Source organism: Carex rostrata, chromosome 10, assembly GCF_964058835.1.
Source record: "Carex rostrata chromosome 10, lpCarRost1.2, whole genome shotgun sequence".
Lineage (NCBI taxonomy): Eukaryota > Viridiplantae > Streptophyta > Magnoliopsida > Poales > Cyperaceae > Carex > Carex rostrata.
Window position 1 is genome coordinate 9,114,245 of NC_135927.1, and position 27,048 is coordinate 9,141,292.

At 37.9% G+C, this 27,048-nt stretch overlaps 2 protein-coding genes across 2 annotated transcripts; both read right to left on the reverse strand.

The window, feature by feature from the left end:
* Positions 1 to 583: 583 nt before the first annotated feature.
* Positions 584 to 2,878, reverse strand: LOC144560711 (peroxidase 1-like). Its single transcript, XM_078309963.1, has 4 exons — positions 2,364 to 2,878; positions 1,923 to 2,111; positions 1,673 to 1,838; positions 584 to 1,155 (listed from the first exon to the last, which is right to left on the reverse strand). The coding sequence occupies exons 1-4, from the start codon at positions 2,577 to 2,579 to the stop codon at positions 608 to 610; spliced, it is 1,119 nt and encodes a 372-aa protein (XP_078166089.1). The 5' UTR covers positions 2,580 to 2,878; the 3' UTR covers positions 584 to 607.
* A 20,653-nt stretch (positions 2,879 to 23,531) lies between these two features.
* On the reverse strand, positions 23,532 to 25,453 carry LOC144560649 (zinc finger protein CONSTANS-LIKE 5-like). The gene is made up of 2 exons (XM_078309884.1): positions 24,630 to 25,453; positions 23,532 to 24,210 (listed from the first exon to the last, which is right to left on the reverse strand). Exons 1-2 carry the CDS (start codon positions 25,233 to 25,235, stop codon positions 23,899 to 23,901), a joined length of 918 nt encoding a protein of 305 aa, XP_078166010.1. The 5' UTR covers positions 25,236 to 25,453; the 3' UTR covers positions 23,532 to 23,898.
* Between the last annotated feature and the right edge of the window lie 1,595 nt (positions 25,454 to 27,048).

The window sequence follows — 27,048 nt, forward strand, 5'->3', positions numbered from 1 at the left end:
ATATACATATACATGTATATTGATATCTATATGTGAGTATATATAAAGAAGAAACAATGTAATAAGAGACTAAGCATTACAGCCACCTCGATCTAGTTTCCCAGGTCAAATTAACTTGGTTCAACCGAGCTTATATTTCATAGGAGAATATTCTTTGTTCCAACAGTACGGCAGAGGAAAATAATATCTGAGTTATATGTTTTAACAATGCACAGAAATAATCAATAATGGAAGAAAAAAATTAATACAAAATATTACAGAAATTTCTGTAGCGTTACAGAATGGTAATTACAACTTTGCTGATGTTTCTCCTCTGAAATGATTCTGAATTTTTTATAGTACATCAAAATTTCCAAATGATAGGAAAGCAAAAACAGAGCACAAATTATATTTCCAATTAACATAAAAAATTCATTAAAAGAAGTAAAATACAAGTATTCTTAATTATGCATTATTTAATCATCAAATTGAAAAAGAAAATCCCACAACAGTACAATAAAACATCAATCCAAAATTTAGAAGCACCAGCAAACCAAATTTAGAAGCAACCCAAAAACATGAAGAATGCAATGAGGGACACACAAGAAGATGGCATGAGTACATTCTGTCAGTAAAATTGAAGGAAAAAATAACTTAAAACCACACACACAGAAAGGAGACTTGAGGTTGAGAAGGCACTTCTCATCTCAGACAAAGCTGAATTAGATTGAGGTTCAGGTGAAGGAGTAGGGCTAGGTGGAGGTGCCGGATTAAGAACACTACATTGCTTTCTTATCTCACCTTTTGCATGTGTTAAAGCTCCAATGTTTCCCATTTTTATAAGTGACATTGCAAAATCAGCAAAAAACTGGTCTGTGCTTGTGTTATTTGCCTGGAGCAAAACATAAGCATTTGTCGTGGCGTCATCAAGTAATGCCACATCAGATATAAGAAGCCCTTTCTTTTGAGACAATCCTGAGTAGTATCCCAAATCAAATGCTGTTGCATTATTTGCATCCAAGCCAGTTAGGCTAGTCATATCGTTTGGGATACACTGTTGCTTGAGCACAGTTTGGTAATTGGCATCTAACCTTGGGTCTGAGGTACCACTTCCATTATAGTTGTAAAGACGATTCGAGAAGGAATAGCAGTGGGCTTTTCCAATAGTGTGTGCACCTATTTGTGAGAAATGAAATCATTATATTACATATATTGTAATGTAGAAAAAATGTCAGAAAAAAAAATGAGTATCAGGATATTTTATTTTGAGTGAGTCTATGGTACTATGCATATCACGGGTTGTTACCGTGCTACGGCTCTATATTCAAGTTTTCAAATCCTAACGGTCGATCCGAACTGTTCATCTTGTTCTCCATATTAATATGTGTTTGGAGACCAAATTTTACATTTTTTGAAAATTGTTTACTATTTGTTTAGATATTTAGAAAATCACTTGATCTGAAAATTCTGGACCATCCAAAAACAGTGATTTTCAATAAATCTAAAAAAATAGTAAAAAAATTTCAAAAAATGTAAAATTTGGTCTCCAAACACATATTAATATGGAGAACAAGATGAACGGTTCGGATCGACCGTTAGGATTTGAAAACTCGAATATAGAACCGTAGCACGGTAACAAATCGTAATATGCATAGTACCATAGAGACTCTTTTCTTTTCATTTTAAATTGTACCAGATAGGACAACAAGGTCCTTTGCTGTAAGATTATATTTGGCGAATGACGATAATAGCAGGGAGATGTTTGCACTGGCAGATGGAAGGTTGAGCGGCACGTCAGAAGCTGAAGATCCATTTCCATCCCTTCTGCCTGTTCCGATTGGTATATTTGGTCCATTCGACTAGAATGATTTGAAAAATAATATGTAAGAAAAAATAATTTTCAATTCAATAATAAACAATGAAAAATAGAATTAGCAAGTTACCAGGCGTATTGAATCACGTGCTGCCAATGCTATAATATCTGCACAGGAGACGATCCCGGGGCAAGCTTCATCCAGTTTGGCCTTAATCCTATCAATCACTTCGTAGCCTCTCACATCTTTGTTTAATTCTGCATCTTTCTCTGCTTTATTGTCAGCTGTAGAGTTCAACAATATAGATGCCTCACAACCCTTTAAGAAACAAAATTTACTTGTAATTACCACGTGTAATAAATTCAACTAGCATATCAATGTCGATCATGCCAGTAAATGAGCTGACTGAACACAGATATAATTATACAATTACATACATAAAATGTACTAAAATTGGAAGAAAACTGAAAAGGATGAATGTAAGGAGGAGAAGGTTGCTATTTCTTTAAAGATAGAAAAACCACAGAACATAATCTTTTGATAAGAAAATGAAAAGAATGTTTGTCATACCCTGACAAAACAGTCGACATAGTGCAATCGGAGCAATGCACCTGCTAGATCAGGTGATGTTGCCAATATATTTGTCATCTCTTCATACACTATATGCTCAGCATGAGGACAAGTTTTATTGTATGCACCATACTGAACATGCGCTTCTGTTGAACTCAAAAGCAGAAAAACAGGAACAAAACTCATAAATGCTTTTATTAGAATTTTGGAATCCATTTTTTTTATAACTGGATTGAAGAAGAAGATCGAGACAATGAATTTCTTGGAGGATCCTGCCTTATTATATAGAGTGTGTGACGTGCGTCGTGCTATGGACTCGCTATCCAGAGAATAAAAACATTATCCAAGCTGCTATTTTTAATTGGTAATTATTGTTATCTTGCGTACTCGAAACATGTTGATGGAACTCAGAAGGATATAAGAAAAAACTATTACTGCAGAGAAGTTTGAAATCCTCGAGATATAAAAATAATAGGATACGGTAGAATGAGGGAACCAACTGTTTGTACTTTCCATGAGCACATCTATCTTTGCAGTACTTCAACTTACAAAAGGGATAAATAATGACTGATTAAATAAAAACAGATCAGCGCTGCCAGATGTTGTTAAAAGATTTAATTATGGCAGACCACTGACAATTATCTATGTAAGAAAAAAAATGGTAGATTGGTCTTACTACATACAGAGTGTTGCACTCAGCTACTCCCATTAGCATATTTGGTATATATAGTTACTAAAGATAAATTTATGCTTGATATTAGTTATTTATATATTATGAACTTAGGAATTTATTTATTTAAAGTTTTCCACTGATTCTCTGCTAAGTTCGGATAAATTTCCAAAATGGCAATTCTTCAGATGATGCAATTATTTAATCATTACCATATCCAATAGTTTAAACTTCAATTTCTTCTATCTGTTAAGAACTCTCTATGGTTCCAAAGAAAAATATGTGCAGCAATTAATTATCTCCACAGTTGACTTGTCATTAAGCTGGTCTGTAAAATTGGGAGGGAGAAGTACATGCTTTAGGTTGTACTTCAGTTGTGTACTTCACTTTGTTAAATGTCAACTGATCAACTCTATAATAAGTTAATAATACACATTTAATAAATGATAAGATTCTTAACTTTTTGGAGGCGGCCATCTAGCTGGAAGCTAATGTATGGCTAGCAATTAGAAAAAAAATTTCAACATTACATATATTTTTTTTTGGTAGTTCATTACATGTATTTAGGGGAATCGGGGCTGTGCCATGGGTGTCATAACAAATTCTGTCTGATATCAGGTCAGAGTCATCTGATTCGCATCATGATTTGTGCTGATCAAATGCACACAAATCTTTATGCGAATTGGGCGACTTTGACCAGCCATCAGACCCCCACCATATTTAATTAGGACAATTGTATGACGTGCTTTGACTTGCGCCTTAGAAGTTGATGCGCTGAAAAGTTGTGTGGGGTCCCACTATTGTTTATTTTACAGTTGTGGAACAAATACTCTGCACAAAACTGTTCTAAAGAGGATGTTTAGATGTCAGCATCCAACATGCTTAAGTTAGCCCTTCAAATAACCATAAGTCGGTTATTATATTATTGTACATATCCTGTAAAAAGATAATACAAATCTTTGTCCCTGGTAATACAAACTTGAAAACGGGCCTTTCGAGTGCTCATACATGTAAACAAATCTTGTTCAATATATATGTAAAGAGAATATAATATAAAAAGCTAATCTGTATCACTATGAATCCCAGATTCTTAGAGCAGAAGAAGTGGAAGAAACATGAGCGCCATTAATTGGCGAAGAGAATGGTGACTTGATAAATTAGTTCTTTTTCGGATCAAAGTGTAAAAGCCTAGTTTTTTCCTACTGGATTTGGACCAGCAAGCCCGGGTCAAGGATTTGTGATGGGCCGATGCTAGGTCTAATTCAAATTATACATAGGCTATGGGGCAGATCATTTTTTATACTTTCTATTTGAGTGGCCAAGCACATTCTTTTGACTTTATCCGTTGTACGGAACAATCTGCCCTATGCATAGTACCGTAGCCTCACTCATGAAACAATATCACTTTGTATCTGACAAAATAATGTATTTTTAAGTTTTAACCCTACTCTACATTCTTATCTGGTTGCTGAGGAAATTTTTTATCGAATATCCTGTTGTTGAGAACAATCGAATTAACAAACAATAAGTAGACTGGATAGGATATATGAGTAGTGAATTAGTAATAAACAATAAATAGACTCAAATATATACAAGGTATTTATCATCATCAATCGGGATACCAGCAAGAATTTTACTCGAATTATCTAATACAAATATCAGTTACAAAAAAAAAGGAAAAGGAAAAGATCAATAAAGCTTGCATCATGATTATCTAAAGCTTACATCACGACGTTCTAAAGCTTACATCATGAGATCTATTGAGGCATGTCAGCTATGGCAATCATTGATCAAACAATACCAGGACGAAGTCTGCCGACCAAAGAACCTTTCTCCTACACATAGCTCGGCAATTTCTTCAGCTTGTAGTCTAACCTTTCTTGTTCTGAATAATTTGAAAATTATGAGCAACATATTAGCCGTGATAATTATTTCTAGGTGACATCTATGACAAGAGATCAAAGTAAATTTTTGGGCATATATAAATGATAATGTTAAGACCTGATTAACCTATAGAAAAGAAATGTGTTGATGTTGTCAGCCTTAACAGTAAAGGTTGCATGGAATTTTGTGGATGTCTCTATGTTAATTGCAATTAAGATAGTCTGCGGGCACTTTTGTAATTAAGATATATAATTTCTTATCACTTTTTGCAAAATAGGAAGGGACTAAGCCCTTCCTATTTACAAAAATGAGCGACATTTCAACTTAGCAAGCAATTCACATATAAAGCACTACGAAGGACTCGGCCCCAACAAATGCAGCACTTTGTCATCAATACAGATTGCAAAATCATGGCAGAAATCATTTCAAAATTCAAACGGCCACATAGAAGAAGTTCCTTCCTGGAAAGAAATAGAAACAGTGGAGTGATGAACTTAGGCAGCCTCACTTATTAGCGAATTGGGCAACAAGAAATGGGAGAAGTCTAACCTCATATCTGGGAGCAAATATTGGGGAGAAGCTAAACATTAGATAGGCAATTGGATACTGTTTTTCTTTTTATTTCACAGAAAGGGCTTTAAAGGAAATGTGAAAATTTGTATTAGGGCAGACATTAGGCCAGTGCTTATTAAGTCATGCTAAAAGTTACAAAATGCTAAGAAACAATTATTATACATACTTTAATCACTAATTCTTTACCATTCAGGTGCCTACATGTATTATTTTTTGAGAGAAGTAGAAGTTTCTAGGCAACTATCAAACTGAACTGGTACTGATCAATTGGTACCAGTATTGCAGTCTAAATTGATGCCAATTCAAGAGGACAAAGACTACGCCAGTGATTGAATCTAATTTTGAAATTTGATTTGAAACCTCTGTCATGAATATACTGAAGGAATTAATTTGTCTTATCAAAACCTAATATTGCTCAAGAGAAAATAAAAGTGAGCTTGTCAAATTAAAGCATTTCAAGATATAATTATGCACTTCTAGAATGGATTGAGATAATCAGTATCTCTAAGTTATGCACTTCTGGGAGATATTCTTGAATCTAAGTAGCTCCAGTTACTAATATTTGTAATTGCAAGTATATCAACAAATTGATACAGAGAAGACAACACAAGTAAATTTCTAGTAAATAATCATAAAGTATCACCCCTCGTACACCCACGAGGCCATGATACATAAAGTATCACGGGCAACTCATGGTCTGCAAATAAAAAAGGCACACAAATACGAAGAAATATGGAATTATTATGGTCTATATAGAATGATACGAATCACTGATGATGATGCAACACAACATTACACAGGATTTAAAAGAAAATTATAAACATGATATGTCTTTAGATGCAAAAATTGATAATTCATACAGGAACGGATGGTGCGGGCTGTTTAATCAGTCTCACAGAATCAAGGATTATTTAAACTACAATTTTTAATTTTTAGATTATGAGGGTCGAAAAATATTTACTAGAAATTTGCGGGTTAATATAAAATTATTGTTAAGTTTGTGTTAAAAAATAAATACTACTAGATAAATTAGTAAAATAAGTACCCATCAAACTTTCTTAGGTAAATTCATCATCTCCTCAATTAAAATATATTAAGATAGATTTGGACCCCTTAATTAAAATCAATTATTTTAGGTGAATTGCATGATTTTATGCAGCATGACCTTATTTAATATAGGAAAATTTTCGTATTACTATCATAATTAATTTAGGGAGTAGATATGTGATCAAGAAATTCTGTTCAGTTTAACTATTGTTTGGCTAATTGAACTTCTTTTGTTTTTTTTTGAGAAAAACCAGGCAGCGGCTGCCAGGGGGTTGGCTAATTGAACTTCAAAGTAACGTATAACATATCTAAATTGATGATTAAGTACAGTATTTATTTAGAATCTTGTTTATATTAATTGCTATGCAATGTTTCAGTATAGTCACTACTGTCAATAAGTCATATCCCTTCAATGATGAACCATGGATCATGCATGTGCAATTAATTAACTTCAAACTAATTCAATTGTTCCATTCGTAGGTGTCAAACTTTGGTCAAGTCAATTATGCGCCACTTGCTGAAAAAATTATTTGGATATACGCAACAGACTTTCATATATACATTAACAGAGTCAACTGGTTTCCATTTTGTGTGAAGATAGTCATACAAGTTGCCAGGTACAACCTCTAACCTGTATTCAATTGTCTAGGAAGAGAGGAATTCATATCACCTAACATACTATTTCTGTTCAGATCCAGACCATTCAATCAGAATCTGCACGAATATTAAAGTATGCATTCCATCATGGCCCCGATTGTCCGAATTCTGATCGGACAGTCTGGATCTGAACTGAAGTATACCTCTGTGGATATAGACTCGGAAGAGAGATGACCTCCACAACTATAGTAAATTTGCGGATGCAACCATGGTTCTGAGAATCAGCTGATTCCGACCTGATTCAACTTATCGATTCTGATTCCGGTTCCAGTTTTCGGAGCCATGGATGGAACCAATTAATTCCTTGGACCGGCTGAAAGATAGCCCATTAATAGTCTTTGGACCGGTTGTAACAAATGCAAGGTTCTCTAAGAACTCAGAGACAAGAGGAAGGATTAAAATAAGCATTTTGTGATTTCAGCCTATCAGATTTTCAGGATGCTTTTTCGTGTGATTCGACTTGAAAGGATGGTGGAATTTGCCATATACTGTTTAGTTAAGGAAATGGATCACTTATTCACTTGTCATTGACAATTTTTCTTGAAAATTTATAACAACTTTTTAAATTAATTTGAATAACTTCAAACTAAAAACTAAATTTATAAGTATATATTAAAAACAAAATTTAATGTAATTTGTAACAGCCAATTAATGTTGATCACCGTTTTACTCTCTAAGTGTTGACAGCCTTTTTTATGGAAGCACTGCTGATACTGGTATTTGTTTTGGTATGATACACTGTAGAGTACTGGTACTACTTGGTACCATCTGGTACACTATATCGGAAGGCAAAAACGTGCTGGTACTGACTAGAAGCAGTTGTTTTGGGCCAAATTGAATTAATATTTTATTCAAGAGCTTCTTGGGCTTATATAGAGCTTACAATATCTTATTTAGTCCCTTATCTTTCTATAATGTCATTTTTACCAAAAGAATCCTAACAATGATACTAATATAAAACATACAAATAATACCAACACTCCCTCTCAAGATGGGCAAAAGATATCCACCAAGCTCATCTTGTCACATCCTCTAGCTAGATCTATCGAACTAAGACCCTTAGTCAGACAATCTGCCGTCTGGCCTCCAATTGGAACATGGCTCAACTCCAGTAGCCCATTGTTCAACTTCTCCTTAATAAAGAACCTGTCGATCTCAATATGCTTGGTCCTATCATGTTGCACAGGGTTGTTCGCAATGCTGATGGCTGACTTGTTGTCGCACCACAACTTCATCGTGGTTCCTCGGTCCAGCTTCAGCTCCACCAACATGCTTTTCAGCCACAACAATTCTGCAACTCCTAAAGCCATCGCTCTGTATTCTGCCTCTGCTATTGATCTTGCCACCACAGACTGCTTCTTGCTCTTCCATGAGACCAAGTTGCCTCCAATAAATATGCAGTAACCTAAGGTGGATCTCCTATCATCGGCACAGCTAGCCCAATCAGAGTCACAGTAGCCCTCAATATTCACATGGCTATTCTTCCTGAAAATCAGCCCTTTTCCAGGAGAACTCTTCAAATACCGTAGAATCTGGTACACCGCGTCCATATGACCCTTCATTGGGTCATGCATGTAGCGACTCACTACACTCACTGCAAAAGAGATATCGGGGCGCGTGTGACTCAGATAGATCAACCTACCTACCAGTTTCTGGTATCTGTCATGATCGACTGATTCTCCAACCTCGGCACTCACTTTGAACCTCTGGTCGATCGGTGTCGCTGCAGGCTTGCACCCTAGCATACTTGTTTCCTTTAGCAAATCCAGCACATACTTCCGTTGAGACAGGACAATCCCCTTTGGCCCATGAGCCACCTCAATCCCAAGAAAGTATCTCAGATGTCCCAGGTCTTTCACCTCGAACTCTTTCCCCAATCTCACCTTTAGCCTAGCAATCTCATTCTCATCATCGCCGTGATAATCATGTCGTCCACATACACGGCAAGCATCGTGATATGGCCTCCATCTCGTCGAAAGAACACAGTATGGTCGGCATTGATCTGCTGATACTCCATGCCAACCATAGCCTTCCTGAACTTGTCAAACCAAGCTCGAGGAGATTGCTTTAGCCCATATAAAGATTTCCCGAGCCTACAAACCTTACCAGTCGTCTGGTTTGTGCCAAAGCCCGGTGGAATCTCCATGTACACCTCCTCCAACAAGTCACCATGAAGAAACGCATTCTTCACGTCGAGTTGTTGTAGTTTCCACCCCTCATTCGCGGCTAGGGAAACCAGAGTCCTGACGGTGCTCATCTTGGCTACGGGTGCAAATGTCTCATCATAGTCGATGCCGTAGGTCTGACTGTACCCTTTCACCACCAACCTGGCCTTGTAGCGCTCAACCCGACCCTCTGGGTTTTGCTTCGCAGGGAAAACTCACTTGCATCCAACTGCCTTCTTGCCAGGTGGTAGTGACACAAGCTTCCAGGTTTTGTTCTTCGCAAGAGCCTCAAGTTCTTCGAGCATGGCTGCTTTCCACTTAGAATCCTCCTTAGCAACCTGCCAACACTTAGGGATAGAGACATTGTCCAAAGATGCAATGAATGCTCCGTGTCTAGGTGATATGTGAGAGGAAGAGACAAAGTGAGCAATGTCATGGTCATGTTGTCACACCCTGCGGCCACGGGTCGTAACAGTCCCCCGCCGTAAGCATACAACGACGTGTATGCCTACAAGGCCATTAGGATCCTGCATACTAGTCACCCACGATTCCAATCCACACATCATAACATAATCACCCTCCCTCGTCCCAACCGGTACTGGAAAACATCGAGGGCCGTTCACCTAAGGCCATTAGGATCCTGGGAATCAAAGTCAGCATACAGCTCGACTTTGCAAATTCATTGGATCCAAGTGCTTAACTTCGTAAATCCATTCACATACATATCAAATCAAATCGTGTTGACTTTCAATCAAATCAGATCATAATAGATCAACACAACGTACAACCATACCAGCATGCAAATCACTCAAGTCACACAAATTCGAGTTTAATTTGATTGGGCTATGCAAATGCTTTACACAATTCAATGATGCAATCAATGATATTCAACATGACAAACGAATAAACAGTTTAATTCCTGAAAATAAAGTATCAAACAAGTCCAAGAATCCCGCACCTTATTATGACGAGCGTACTGCTTAATTACGGATCGGGCGTCTCGAACTGTCTCGCTAATTCTTGCTCAACCGAGCCTACACCTATTTTACACGTATACTGGTTTAGCATTGGTTCACGATTGGGATGTTTACTTGAGTTATATTAGGCTTACCCTTAATTAATCTCTTATCCTTTGGTACCAATTCATTTGATTCCTTATTTCTTACTTAAAACCTTTATAATTCACAACATTTACTTCTGGGTCCTCTAAACCCTACACAGTTCCAATTATGTAACCATTCATTCACCATTTCCCTACTTTGGTTCTTGGGTCAGTTCAATTTACCGATTGGTTAAACCCTAATTTGGTCAAAACCTCAAATTAACCGTTAAATGTTCTAAAAATTCAAGATCAAAAGGTAACCTTACCGATTATAAGTCTAATCAGTTGGGTTAAACTAGTCAATTCACGATTATACTCGATTTGGGTTTTGGCACGAAACCCTAGAAATCAAAATCCACAAATCGGAAGGGAATCGGGAAAAAGATTGAAAATAAACAAGCAAGGAGTGTAGAGGAACTAGTCCTCGAGCAATTTGAACACAAATCTCGAGTTTAAAACGGAAATCTGAGAAATCGAGAAATCTGAGTTTTTCGAGAGAAATAGAAAAAGAAAGAAATACCAAATAGGAGAGCTGGGAGAGATCCTCGGCTGCTTACTCGGTTCCAAAGTCGATTTCTCGCAACAATCGAGGGTTTGAAAGGAACGAAAACTCACACGCTCTTTTTCTTCTCTCTTGGCCAAAAATCACTTGAAAATGGGGAAAAGAATGAAGTGGGAGAGAGAGAATGTCTGATTTGAGTTTTAGGGTTAAAAACACCCTGAATGCGGACGCACTCATCCGCAGTGCGGACTCGGCACTTAGTCAGTTTTCAGAGATGAAATTTAACACAGAAATCACCCGCAGTGCGGGTCACTTCACCCGCAGTGCGGGTCACTTCACCCGCAGTGCGGACGCACTCACCACTAGTGCGGACGCACCCACCCGCAGTGCGGGTGGCCTCACCCGCACTCACAGAAATTTCAAAGGCAATTTAAGGAAAACAGAAGTCAGTGCAGGTCAGTCACTCGCACTCACCACCAGTGCGGACGCACTGAGCCTATAAAGTCTCAAATTCTCGAAATTTCGACGCGGTTTTGATTCACACTTAACTTACTTAATTAGAGGAACCTTAATTAAGGTTTTAACTTCCATTTTGTTAGCACAATTTTTGATTCTTGCCTTTAAATCATTAAAAATTAATTGTTAAAATTTTGTAACGTAACACGTGTGGAAACCCATATCGATCAGGTGGGACCCCCGCATTGCTGCGAGCAGTCCGCCTTACCGATAGGGGAGTGGGAGGAGTAGAGAGAGGAATAATATCACCTGAGTAATCTGAATCTGTGGTGGATGGTGAAGGTGTCTCCGAAGTCAAGGCAGGCAAGGACAAGGGACTTGGGACAGGCAACTCAGTAGGCATAGGCACGATTTCCGCAGTCTCCTTTCTCCTCCTCATATACACTCTCAGCTCCCCCTGAGCCTGAGTCTCACCACCCTGATCCGGCAAAACAGCCGACTCCACAGCCGACTCAACCGGCAAAACAATCGACTCCACAGCCGACTCAAGCGTGCAAGAAACATCTCCAACACTCACCATCCTCAACGCATCGCTACTGCTATTCTCCCCATCTCGCCGCATACCTCCAATATCGAGCGAGTCCCCAAAGGGTGAGGACACTCCAAAAGAGTAATATGGTACATGCTCTCGAAACGTGACATCCATGCTAACGAATATCCTCCTCTCAACTGGGCTCCAACAAACATATCCCTTTTGGGTGGCTGAGTAACCCACAAAGACGCACTTGATCGCTCTCGGATCCTGTTTGCCCACACCCGGTCTGTTGTCCTGCACGAAACACACACATCCAAAGGTCCTCAAAGGAAGAATGTCTCCCTTTGTGCCTTTCCATACCTGAAATGGGGACTTCCACTCTAATACTCGTGAGGGCATCCTATTGATCAAAAAGGCCGCTGTCAAGACCGCTTGCCCCCACAAGTACTTGGGGACATTCATCGCAATCATCATACTCCGAGCTACCTCAAGGAGATGACGATTCTTCCTCTCTGCTACCCCATTCTGCTCTGGTGTATATGGACAAGTGGTTTGATGTTGTATGCCCTGGGATGACAGATACTCTCCAAATGCCTTGTTGGTGTACTCTGTCCCATTATCAGATCTCAACGCTTTTACTACTGCCCCATATTGAGTCTGAACCCCTTTGTGGAAGCCTTTAAAGCACTCAAACACATCACTCTTGTTTTTCATCAGATAGAGCCAAGTAACACGAGAACATCAATCAATAAAAGACACAAAATATCAAAATCCATTGAAAGTTGTTGTAGGACAAGGGCCCCATACATCATAATGCACTAAATCAAAAATACAAGAGCTCCTACTACCAGAACTAACATACGAGCTCTTGGTGTGCTTGCCCAACTCACAAGCATCACAAAAGAGTGTATCCTTATTAGCCTTTTCAAATAAAGAGGGATGCAAACGACTCAAAAGATTAAAAGAAGGATGACCCAAACGTCTGTGGTGAAGCAACAACGAGTCCTCCACACTACTCCCATCTCCTCCAGATCTCTCAACTATGGAAGAAAGGGCTGAGTCTATTCCCTTCCTATCCATGTACCACAAGCCTTTACGCAAAGTCCTAGTCCCAAGAGTCCGGCCCGTCCTCTTCTCTCGGAAGATCACCTTTGGAACATCAAAAAGGACAACACAATTTAGTTGGAGGATAATAGCACTTATAGACAAGAGATTTACAAGAAAAGATGGAGCATGCAAAACATTGGACAAGGTCACCGTGTTGGTACATCTCACTGTACCCTTACCGACAACGGGCTGGTCTGTACCATCGACTGTTTTGATGTTCAATGAAACTGCTAGGCGAGTATAGGAAGAGAACTCTCTAACAACCCCCGTCACATGCCTGGATGCCCCAGAATCAATGATCCACTCCGATGTGCTAGTGGTGGGAAAGGAGGCAAGAGCAAGTGAATCACACATACCTATGACAGCGGCGGCATAACCAGTACCTGTGACAGAGGTGGATGGACCATCTACCATCTCTGCTGCCCTCTGCTTCCTCTGAAGCACCTCCAACAATGCTCGATCCTCCTCTGAGAAGCCACCATTAGGTACAGATCCCTCATCCTCGTCCTCACCAGCAATAGCATGAGCCCGGTAGCCTCCTCGACCACCACCTCTCCTACCCCCACTGCCTTGACCGCGACCTCCAGGCTGGCCACGACCACCTGGGTTCTTGTTCTTTGGTGGCTTGGTACAAGCTGACTTGAGGTGGCCTACCTCTCCGCAGTTGAAGCATGTGCGAGTCTCTCCTCTAGACCCGGTGTTACCCCAGGTAGGAGTCGCTAGAGCTGACTTCGTCTGCGAAAGCCCTCCTGCTCCAGTCTGCAACCCGATCCGGCTCTCCTCCTGTATCATTGTCGAGATCGCCTCATCCAGTGAGGGGATCTTCGGCTGAGCAAGTAGCACGGCACACCTCGGCTCAAATGCTGGGTTCAACCCCCTCAGAAAGTGCATAGTCCTCCTTTGGACTCTCTCATCTCCCTTCTTACACTCGGGGTCCTTGCAGCACGCTGATGGTGAGAAGTGATCATAGTCTGCCCACAGACACTCCAGTTCTGCGCATACTCCTGGATCGACCTCTCTCTCTGCACCACCGCCTCTATCTCCCTCTCGATCTGGAACACCCGCATGTTGTTGTCGACTCCCGCATAGATCATCTGCAACATCCCCCAGACACCACTCACGGTCTCTATGCCATCCACCGTGACAGCAATAGATGTAATCATTGAGTTTAGGAGCCAAGTGTGCAGCAGGCTATGAGTCGTCTTCCACTCTTTGTACCCGGGAGAGGTCTTCCCCGGTTCCTTCTTCTCACCCATGAGATATCCCTCAAGGTCCCGTCCAGAAAGAGCCCTCCTAATCCGACGAGACCAGCTCAGATACGTGGCTGGCCCATCAAGTTTGAACTCCATAAGAGGGAGATCCAGCTTCATCGGCTGTGGTTGTGCCGATCCCTCGCCTCTCGCCAACTTCATGAAGTCCAGAAACACCTTGAGGTCCTCCTCTCCCATCTTCGTCACTATCTTCTCCATCGATTCAACTCAGATCTGATCCTCTGCACCAATCTAAGTCCCGATTCTCCTTCTTCCTTTCTTAGACCCGATCTTGCACCCTCAAGATCTAGATCTGACACATCTCTACCTCGCTTCTCATTCCTGACCTGATATGATCTAACAACCCATCAATTATCAAGATCCGAGCCCAATCAACCCTCCAACGGGTATTGTGGGGTTTAGGCCCCCCAAAAAAAAATCCGAACCCTAGGTGGTGGTCGGCCCTAGAAGAGAGAGAACCGGCCTAGAGAGAAGATAGAGGGTTCGAGTACTGTAGCGGCGGCGGTACTGTAGTAGTTCCGATGGTACTGTAGCGGCGATGAACAGTAACTGCGCGGTGAACAGTAGCCGCTAGGGTTAGAAGCTCTGATACCAAGTTGTTTTGAGCCAAATTGAATTAATATTTTATTCAAGAGCTTCTTGGGCTTATATAGAGCTTACAATATCCTATTTAGTCCCTCATCTTTATATAATGTCATTTTTATCAAAATAACCCTAACAATGATACTAATATAAAACATACAAATAATACCAACAGAAGCAATAGTCAGGATTCATCGTAACATACTTCTCTACAGTTATACAACCATTATTCTAAATCTATACCTCTACAGTTTATAATTAACATAAATGGTCAAAGATGCCTAAGATGTTCATAATGTTCTGATGTAAATTATTTGCTTAACTTTTTATACAATTTGGCTAACCTTAAAAATAACGGTTGAAGTTTCTTTTTCAATGATCTCATAGCTACATATTATATAAGAATGAGCAAGAGAGGTTGGACAGTTGGGCCAGAGAGATTAAATTAATTGGCAAAGTCGGTTAATTTTTTATATTATAGCTAGCTGCGTATATCCAAATATTTTTATTTCAGCAAGTGCCTCATTATCTTCAGATTCAGATTAATTAATATATAGATTGGAATAGATCAACAATTTATTACCACCTTTGTTGGAAGTTGGAACCACGTAATTTATATGAGTCTATGGTTTTTCAACTTAAAAAAAATTGAGAACTTTTCCAGATAGCGAGGCATTGACTTAATTAGAAACATTAATTAGCGACATAGGCCAGCTAAATTTTTTTAAGCATTAATGAGTTGCATGCGTGGCATCATATGTTTCCAGCCACTACCTAAGGAAGTTTGCAACATATATATGTTTTGACTTTGATGTTACTATGCTTCGTTATATATTTGAAATCAGGAATATATTACTGGGAACAAAAAGAACTATTTCTGCCCAATTGGCTTAATTATTTTATTTCATCTTCATAATTAATCAACGCATCTAGCCGTTGGCTACTGTATATACCGAGTAAAATAAAAATAATAATAAGATGTGGAACGACCATTACAGCTCTGTTGGGGCAAACTTTGCATTCCCTAAGAAAAGTCCTCTAAACATTTTTTCCCCAGCCTCTCATATCAAACACTAGATTAAGATCCAGAATTAATGGCTATCATGATTGCAAGTTCTTCTGCAACACAGACCGAGCCTAAGCGCCCGCTGATGCCAAACAAACTCCTCAAGGCGGTTATTGATGGCAACAAAACATATTTGAAGCAGCTTCTGGGATTGAACGATGAACAACCTCCTCCTCATATGAATGTACTTGTTCAGGAAGGGACACCAACAGAGCCCTCTGAGTCTGACCTCCTCAGAAGCGCAGCAGGTAATATATTGTTTATCAAAGCAATAGTAATTTGAATAGCAAGCTTGATATCTTAGTCTTGATCTATATTTAAGTGCTAAGAAAATAAAAAGAGAAACCTAACATTTTGCCAGTGATAGTTACATACCAAGACTTAGGCGGGAATCAGAGTTTTCCGGTGTTCGTGCAAGTTACTGACATGTAGCCCTATTCATTAAGATCGCCTGTGATTAGTGAATTAACCTGTGCTGTGCCGTGCCATGTCGTGCCTGCACATGTCAGGCATGCAGGTGCCTGATGTTCTGTCTTGCATGCACGTGATACGAAATACAAGTGTCAGGCCATGCTAGAAAGTGCGCAATTGAACATGATCCTCATAAGATCACAGCACGTACCTAGAATTGTTTTAGTTTTTATTTTTATTTTTTAAATAAGGAAAAATATGTTAAACATAGTAATTAATAAAACTTAAAAATTTCTGAAAATTGCTCAAATAATAGGGTAAAAATCAAATTAAAATTATGGCAAGAATAGGGTAAGATAGGGTTTTAGTAAGCTAATTACAGTTATTTGTTTTGTTGTCTATTATCTAAATAGATAAGAGTAGAGTACGAGTAAGCTAATATTTAATGGATAAGTATAGGAAATGGGTAAGACTAATTTTAAGTGGTTATGGGTATGAAAAGACCTCCGTCTCACCCGTACCGTACCTATTGACACTCTTACTATCTTGTGGTATTAATTAAAACTTGGCCCTCTCTCTCTCTTTCTTCACTCCTTGGGACAAAGCGTTCCCCCAGCGACAACCCTCGAGCCGCCACCCCCCCCCCCCACCAACCCACACTCTACATCCGTCCGTCCTTTCTACTACTTGTAGATCTCATCTCCGACACATCATGCTCTCCTCCCCCTCTCCCTCTCTCGCTAGGCTCTATTTCTTTTAGCGGAAGGAGAATGAGAGAGAGAGGAGGGAACCAAGCAGAGCCAAAAGCACGGTATCGTCAGAGCTCGGAGCGTAGAGTCCTCATCTCGATCGGAGCAGGACTGTGAGTAGATCCGGTAGTCGGAGTGTGTGAGCAGTCAGAAGAGTGAATTCAGTCATAGAGCAAGATGAGAATTAAGGTATTAAAGTGATTATAAGTGTATGTAAGTAGGATTAGAAGAGTAGATCTAAGAATTTAGAGGGTGATTAAGAGCGATTAGAGTAATTTTGAGTAATTTAGATGATTTTGTGAAAATAAAGGAGTAGATTTAGGCATTAGAGCCGCTTGACTCATTGTAAATACATTTTTTATCAATCAAATTGTTAGTAAGCATTAAAGCCACTAAATTTAAAAAAAGGAATTAAAACTTGGTTGTCTTTAACTCGTGCCTACCTATGTTGCACCATGCATGTCGCCTCTTTTCTACACCTATTGTGTCTAGCCATGTCCATACCGTGCTTGGTATTTGGTTGTGCCTCATAACCTCATAACCGAGGCAAGCAAATCCAATGGCACGACATGGGGACACGTCGGCACAGCACGTGATTTAACCTGAAATTGAGGACCCACTCATGACCCAGAAATAACTGATACTGAAAAATAAAAAAAAATAAAAAACTATAACCTAGACCTATTTGGCACAAAAGTAGAAGACTAGTCTGCATTTGTTCATGCCCAGAAGCAGAGGAAAGTAAGGGCAAAGGAGGGCTGAGACCCACTATAAATTGAAATTTTCCAATTTCGTTTCTCAATTTTTTTTAATTTTAATAAAATTAATACTATTCGCCCTCACAAAGAATAAAATTAGACAAATTATTTTTTCAACATACAGTTTTACTTTAATGGCTCCGGCCCTGGTCATGCAAGCAAAAATGACAATTGACAATTCCTTTATAGGTATGGAGAATACCATTCTTCACGTACTGTCTGCCAATGACCACGCCAATCTTGTGTCTACAATCTGTATGAAAGATAGCTCATTGCTGAAGGCACGCAATGCAAGAAATGAGACACCGTTCCACCATGCTGCAAGATTTGGACACATAAACACCATTTCAGAGTTGATCCATTGTGCCAAATTGGCATTCGGTGAGGAAGGTGGGTTGAAGGAGCTGCTTAGACAAAAGAACTGCCTCGGGGAAACTGCCTTACATGAAGCTGCCAGAGATGGCCATGGAGATGTTGTCTCTGCTCTAATGGAAGAAGATTGGGAATTGGCAGGCCTGGTCAACGATGATTCTGTATCTCCCTTGTATTTGGCTACTGCAAGGGGGTCACTCAACATGGTACGCATTATGGTGGCAAAAATGATAGATCACAAAATTACACCAGATTTTTACTCAGGACCAAAAAAACAGACAGCGATGCATGCTGCAGTGCTCCAAGTTCAAGGCACAGGTATATAACAATGTCGAATATTTTATTTTATTAAACTTTCGATGGCAGTCCTTGGTATGGTTTTGATGTTTGCAACAAAATAAACCGAATATTAGTTAATATTATGTTATTATTGTAATATTGCACATACTTTTATACAAAAATTAGTTACTATAATATTCATATTAACAGTTATTAATTGATTTTTTATATTAATTTAGTTAAATTGAAACTAACTTCAGTTTATTTCATTCAGTTACCAATTTTGTTCATCGGTTAATTAAGTCGATTGAATTTATATTTTTGTGAATGGAAAATAATTTGGTGGCACTATTTATCGACAAATGAACAATATTTTCTTATTCAAACTGAACTGGGCTTGCCTAATTGAACTTCTCCGTGTTATCTTATTAATAGAACTCACTGAAGTACTACTACAACTGTACTCAGAACAACTTGGTAAGGGGGCAGATGAAACAGGAAGAACTCCTCTCCACTTCATAGCATCAACTGGAAACCATAACATGGCCAATCTCCTATTGGATAAAGATCCATCATTGGCATACATCCAAGATTCAGATGGATCATTTCCTGTGCATACTGCAGTACGAATGGGCCATGTCAAAATGATTGTCCTTCTCTTACAAAGGTGCCTTGATTCAGGTGACCTTCTTGATGGTGGAAGGAACTTGCTACACATTGCTGTAGAAGCGAACAAGTCGGAGGTAATCTTTAAATTGCTAAAAGATTCAGAAAACGAGCTTCCCATCTCCCACTGGAAGAAAATGTTCAATAGAATGATAAACATAATGGGTAACGAAGGAAACACACCACTACATTTAGCAATAGAACATGGATATGCTAATATTATGGATTCACTCTCGGAGGAGGAGAAAAATGGATTGGACCTGACTTTACAAAACAAGGAAGGTCTAACAGCTTTCGACATTTCAGAGATTCAACTAACAGAATCTGAAAGGAAAATTAAGGTTAAGCTGCTTATAGCTTTCGAATTTCCTTTTCTGTAAAAAATAAGAAAATAGTAGGCGACAGTACTTCTGCACCTTTCCTAAAGCATGTTGTTTATTTTATATATAATGGTGGCTTGTGCCTGTGCAGGGAAGTATGCTCCAACTAACAGGCTTAATTATAGCAATTGCATATTTAATTGGTGCATGCATGCTCGATGCATTTATCGGTGCATGAGATAGAAAAAGAGTTGGAGATCAGCAAAAAATTATAAAAAGGAACAGGAAAACTTTTTTATAAGACAGATTACTTGTTGTTGATGACAGTTAGCAGATTTCTCTGCATTTTTTCTGTCCTTCTTGTCAACTCTACTGCTTATATACAGCACGAGTGATGAAAATTCTCATAAGATGGAAATGCACGTTAATATGTCGATGACATTATTTGCTGTTGCTGCAAAATGCATGGTCATAACGCTGACATTAGGTATATATATTGTGCTAGTTCCTTTTGGTAAAGCTATTGTGGCGTTAATTTTTGTGTTTGGCTTTTTCTTGCTTGTCATCGAGAATCCAAATGGTAGCCGGGAACATTTTAGGAGGTACTACTTCAGAACTCAACTGAATCAAATTCCAGGTGTAAATTTGGATAAACAGAATACTGATTCAACCAATTCCCATTGCATTGGCAACTTACCGAATCTGGATCCGTTTCCAGTTTTCCGAACCATGCTCACAAAACGGAATCTCAAATTTGACCAAGAAATTCTCTATATCCTTTATAAAAGATATATGCCCCTTTTCGCCCCATTGATCTTCATTTTCGTGGTCGCTATACTTTAGAGTTTAGACCATTGAATGGTTTAAAATTACAACAACTCTTGTACAGCATCATTTAGAGAATCCTGTAATTAAAGAACTGAAGCAGTTCTTATATATGTTGCATGATTTAACTTTCACTGGGTTTCTTATTTTACATGATCATTATTTGTACATTTATACGGATATGATTTTCTTGTAGTGTGCATGCCTACATTTTCCGTTGTTTAAAATTTGTGTGAGGACAATCAAGCAGTGCACTTTGTTTTATCTGTAGCATTTAAAATAAATAAATATAAATTTAATGTGCATGCTTACATTTGATGCTGGGTTGTACCGAGTCAGTATCCCCTCAAATGCCATACTCCTACAATTAGAAGAAAGAACAAGAACAAGAACAAGAACAAAAAAGTCTTGATTAGTCCCAGTCGGGCCAAATGAAATTCGGTGCCTATTGTAGATATCGGGGGTCCATTTTAAGGTTCGTGCCAGGGTTAAAGAACGGTTTGGATTTAGTAATTCTACCGACCTTGGGTGATCTGAATTCGAGGTGTACCGGGACCCATTAATTAAAATTCAAAAACATAATAATATATATCAAATCAATAAAATTTTGAAACATAATAAAAGAGTTGATGATATTTTTCTGTTAAAAAAAAAGTCTATCTTTAACAATATTTCACTTTAGATAAAATGTTTATGTTAGAAACGTTTCTCTATTGAGAAAACGTTATAAATGTTGACTTGTTTTTTTCTTCATTAATTGCTCTGTATCATTTTCTCTCTTCACGCCAATAGAAGCTGCCAATTGCAAACCACAAAAAAATTCCCTCCTTATGAGGCATGTTCAGCAAGGCTTCCTTTTTGCTCTATATATTTTCACCAATAAGTATATATCTCCTCATTTATTTATTTTTTTGACAAATGGATATACCACCTGTTTCATTCCGAAACAATATTGTTTATAGTTACAAAATCCAGCACTAAGTAAATGCCATAGTCAGCTAATAAAGGATGAGTGCAGAGCTCCAACAACTAACAAAATAACAACAAAGCAGTAACAGAAAACTAAACTGAAATTATTACATCAAAGAGTTACTAGCAATATGACTACTATTCATTGCATCGCCAGAAGAGGAACTAGAGGCAGCAGAGCTAGAACTAGAAGCAGCAACAAAGCTTGGAGGAAGAAGTCCAGCAGCCTTATATATCTAAGTATCTCCTCATGTACTTTTACCGATCAATCAAATTGGGGCTTGACCCCTGTTTCTTGCTCAAAAAAGTATCTCCTCATGTACTGTGCATCTACCTTAAAAAATTTCAGCCGAGCAATTTCTTTTTGGGACCTGTCTTAAATGCGCAGAGTTCTTTGAAATTCGTGCTAGATTAAAAAATCCACTGTCTTTATTACTAAAAGATTAATAACAAAATATGGTTCCAGAATTCAATGATTAACTAAAAAGGTAAGTGATATCCAGTTCAATTTTGTGGTTGTATATGTCCAACTATATGTTTAGGGAGTATGCAGCTCAGAAGTTTGTAATGAACGATTGGATGCTAACTATTTTAATATAATAGTCCAAGAAAAATATAAAATCACTTAAAAACTTTTAAGAATCGATCGTATTGAAAAAGTTATTCACATTATTGCTATACAAATCAATTAAAAACAGGACAAATGAAACTTTGCCCGTGTTATGATTCTTTTTTTAGAAAAAACCAGATAGTAGCTATCAAAAATACAATCTAGTACCGTACCTGCCCCGGCCCGTACCAGTACCAGTCCAGCCCTCAAAATTTAAAACAGCTGAAAAACCAAAAATGTTATGAACGATTTCAATACGACAAATTTCATCCTCAAATGAAAGATCAAATCACATCAAAATGAATGCCTAAAATCTAACGGCCCAAGTACTCAAATAGGCTGAATGTTTTTTCAGGCCCAAACTTCAGTAATATTACCTTTGTTGAGACTTCACCGGTCAGTGGTCACCAAAGAAAAGGATTTTTTTTTTTTTTTTTTTTTTGAAAGGTTGACAGGGGCTGCCAATTAAAAAAAAAAAAAGACCTTTGTTGACGCTAGGAAATTGCGTCTTTGTTAGGATATGTTTGATTGCAAAATAAGAATAGTTAAATCAATGATAGTTATCGTTTGTCTTTTTTTTTGGCAAAGTGAATTTGCACCTGTTTCATTACAAAACAAAATAGTTCATATAAAATGGTGCATAGCACCGAATATCCAAGTATATATATCGAACTAGTGAAACATCTACCAACTAGTATCGAGCATCTACAAAATATAGTAACACACCAGAAAAGGAATCAAACTAGTATATATATCTAATAATACTAAAATCAATCACTAATAACAGTCACACTAGTGGAAGAGGAATAGTCTATTCTAATAAGACAAAAAGTTTGAATTTCCTATTCTAGCTATTTTAACACAACCAAACACCGAATAAATTATTCCGAATAGCCTAACTCCAAGAATAATTTATTCTCACAACCCAACCAAACATACCCTAGTTCACCTCAGAAAATGTTAAGTGTTGTAAGTCATTAGCTCATATTTTCAAATTCCATGGTCTAATTTCTGAGACTTAATTAAGAGGTTATCTCCTAACCTTGTCCTCATTAATGTTCAGCTTTTTACAAATATGGACGATGTAATTAGCTATATGAACACTATTGTTTACGAAACAATTAATGCTATAACTGTATACAAGAAAATAACTATCAAAAAAGAATAAATTGTATACAAGGAAATATTTGCAAATATTATATATGTTCTCTGTTCTAATTTTCATTAAACTAAAGTACACAGTCTGATGAGAAATTCCTTTCTTAACATATTTTAACATAATTATTTTGGTGACATTGAGAAACTTCAGATAATATCATGTGCCTTTCTAGTGTCAATGCATTCTGCCGGATCCTATATATCTTCTTACCTTTTCTACATTAATGCTTCAAACTGTCTTTCATCAATTTGCTTTGCGGTCCCTCCAATCATAGACATTTCATAGAAGAAACATCAGAAAAGTGAAGAATGCATTTTTATCTGTAAATTTATGGCTATGGTTTATACATAAGTATTTTCAAATGGTTTTCACAAATTGAAAAGATATATAGTGTGTATCTCACCATTATAAACAAAATAAAATAAAATGATGCTAAAACTTCACATTGTACTGCATTGAAAAATATATAACTCCTTAGTTGTGCATCCAATATTTACACAAAATTTAACAAAAAGGACAACTTAATAATAATTTACAGAAATTCATTACAACATTCCGAGCCATATATGTTGCATACTAATTAATTAGCTTGCTAGTAGATCTTCTGAAATAGAACTAGAAGTGCTCATTCAGATAATAAATATCAACATTATTGTTTATTTATATCTTATCTTTGAGCACATCTAGCTAAATTCAAGGCCATCGATCCGATCGAAGAACCATTCATACTCTTTCGGCCATGAAAAAAGACATGGATCGTCATCTGTCAACTACTATTAGCCTCTGCCCACACGAAAATCTTAAAAAGACGGTACGATTCCATAATCAGACTCATGAGCCATCAAAGCAGCTACAGCTGCTGTCGCAGAGGAGTAGATTTCGCTCACCTCGGCTTCTGTCTCCTCTCTTTTTGCGAATCGACCTTTTATTCTAGGTCTTGTCTCAGCATATGCCTTTCTTGAGGCATACCTAATTGTCTTCTGGAATCGTCGGTTCTTTCGCTTCTCCCTGTACCGCATCAGCCTAGCCTCCCGATCAAGTTGCGCATGTATTGTATACTCTTTCACGTGTGGTGCTGCCTCTGGTACAACACCTGCCTCAGATGAAGATCCCTGAAATAGAATTATAAAAAATAAAGTTCAATAACCAAAATATTATGAGATTTCTTAGCTAAAAGAGCGAGCTTGATAGATCTCCATACATTTATGTAACTATAGTGATTAGTGAATTCTTCCAAGTTGAAATTTATTTCCATGATAACTACGTTATCTAAAATTCCTAAAGTTCCAAACATAGATTAATGTGATTTTTCAGAACAAAAATTGAAGTCAAACCAACCAATTACTATCTAATATCCATCAAGGATCCCTCTAAATTTCAAACCTATAACTTCCTATACGGGTATCTTCTTTGCCAATATATAAAAGATTAGTTCTCAACATAGATCAGTAATATTATCAATACATTCTGACAATATAAAATATTAAATAGAAAAAAAAAAAAAAAAAACATAAAAGAGTTAGAAAAATACACTATGAGTGAAAGAAGCCTCCTGGTAAACTGGAGAGTACAAGCCTTTGTTAATCTGCCCCCAGTCAAACTCATTACCTAGCCCCACTGACAAGTTGGCCCCACCATCCCAATCTTTCTTCACATCCTCTCCAAACAACCCTCCATAACCTTCCTCCTCCTCACCTCCAAAACACATCACCTCTTCCTGTTTTGCCTCTCCAGCCGGTTCTGCAAGAAGCCACGTAGCCGCCTCCGCCTCACTCTCTTCATCTCCAAACAACGTCCCAGAACCAACCGGTGGCATCGGCTTTGTAAGACTCCCCACAGCCGACACAAACGGCACCACCGGTACCCTAACATGACGGTTCGCTAACGGGTTTGCAGAGTGTATATCCGCATCGCATGTCACACAGAGCGCAGCTGCATCGGCACGGCAGCTAACTGAAGCAGGGTTTCTCTCGCAAACTTCGCAGAGCGGCACACGTGTGTGTGTCGAGTGTGCATGCGTGTCACAAGCCGGGCAGAGGTAGAGGGACCCACATGTACGACACGAGAGCTGTGCAGAGTTGGCATGGCAGGAGCCGCAGGGACGGGCTGAGAGGCCCCAGTAACTGGAGCTGTCCATTGGAGGAATGGAAGGTCCTTCTTTTTCAATCTCTCGCTCTCTTTGAATTAAGGTGTTGTAGTAGTATTTGGATATGATTGGATAAGAGTCTGGAGGTTTCGGTGTCTTACTATTGATGTGGTGATGTGGAGAGGTTGCTATTGGATGGGGATCTGGAGACTTCTCTCTCAAAACCCCATCCTTCTATCAATGCTGTGCTTTAATCTTGAAGGAAAGATATTGTTTAATGCACCTGGTCTAGCATTTATTGTTTGGTTTGATATTAAAGACTGGCCAATTTTTACACCTCATAAAAAAAAATGATTTGCTTTGATTTCTACAAGATTGTTTTTTAAAAGAGGTAAGCTTTCCACTATCCTATGATGCAAATTAACAAAGTAATTTTTCATGAATATCTCATCATAAGAGATATTTTATATTCAACCTCTCAGTGAAAAATAGGTTTGGAATTTATTTAACAAATGTTAATTTTTAAGACATCATACACAATTTAATTGTACTTAAATATTTTTTTTCCTATTAATTGTATTATCAATTTTCTATTGTTATTTTTTTAAATCGAACCATGAATGTATATGATGTGTATCTCTGTCTTGCACACTCCAAAAAAAGTGGAAGGATATAAATTAATAAGAAAAAATTATAAATTAGAATTGAAAAGATGCCTATTGTTGATTGATTTGGTACATCAACTATGACTCAATAAGATCGATTATCAATTTGTTAAACTTTGTTTCACTAAAGATGGTAGCATTATTATATCAAACTTTTTAAGTGATGTATGTAGAAGTATAAGAGCTTTTAACATCTTCATCTCCTTTTAGGATTTTTCTAATTAAAGTTCTCCGAGTAAATTAGTTGGGTAGATTGTATCATGTTGTCTTATTGCACATATAATATCTAAGTAAAGAGGAGGGATCTGATTACACCCTTTTTTGGTGACACCGGATTACACCCTATGGTTTTAAAGTCCAAACAGTCGATTCAAATCGTTCAACATGATGGATATGTTAAAATGTGCTTGCAGGTCAAATTTTACATTTTTTTTTGAATTTTTTTACTATTTATTAAGATGGGTACAAAAATCCAATAGTCTAAATATCGCAATTTTGTTAAATATTTAATAAATAGTAAAAAAAATGTAAAATTTGATATGTAAGCACATTTTAACATATCCATTATGTTGAACGGTTTGGATCGACTATTTGGAATTTGAAAACTTTGAAAATGGAGAGTGTAATTTGGTGTCACAAAAAAAGATGTAATTAAATCCCTTCTCCTAAGTAAATGTATTTTATAATTTTGTTTCTACACTGAAATATAATGACTTCTTCTTATAAGTTATTTTTATTAACTTTTAAAGCGGCATTTAGATTTATATTTGAATTATAAAATACAAAGAAAAGAATATGGACTCCATCTTTTATTTTTGTATATTCTTTTTCTTTTTTAAACAAAAAGCATCTAGTTTACGAAGCAAACATGGACCATGTCCTGCCTGCTATTAACATTTCCCCTGGGGTTTGAACTTAGAAATATAGCAAATAGTCAATAGACACGTGTAATCCGCTTGGCCAAGTAAAGGTTCCCTCGTGAAATCTTCACATAGACACGTTTCATCCAGTTATCCAACTCACTAACTTACAACTAAAGCACGTTTTTCTCCGCTCAGTGTAGAGCACGGTTTACACAATGTTCATCCAGAAAAATGCCGAGTCACAGGATTTTCTTCCTGTCGTTTTCCTGCTATAGCCTATAGCGCAACATGGTGTGTGGGGCCAATTACAGAAAGCGGCGCTCGCTCTGCTCTGCT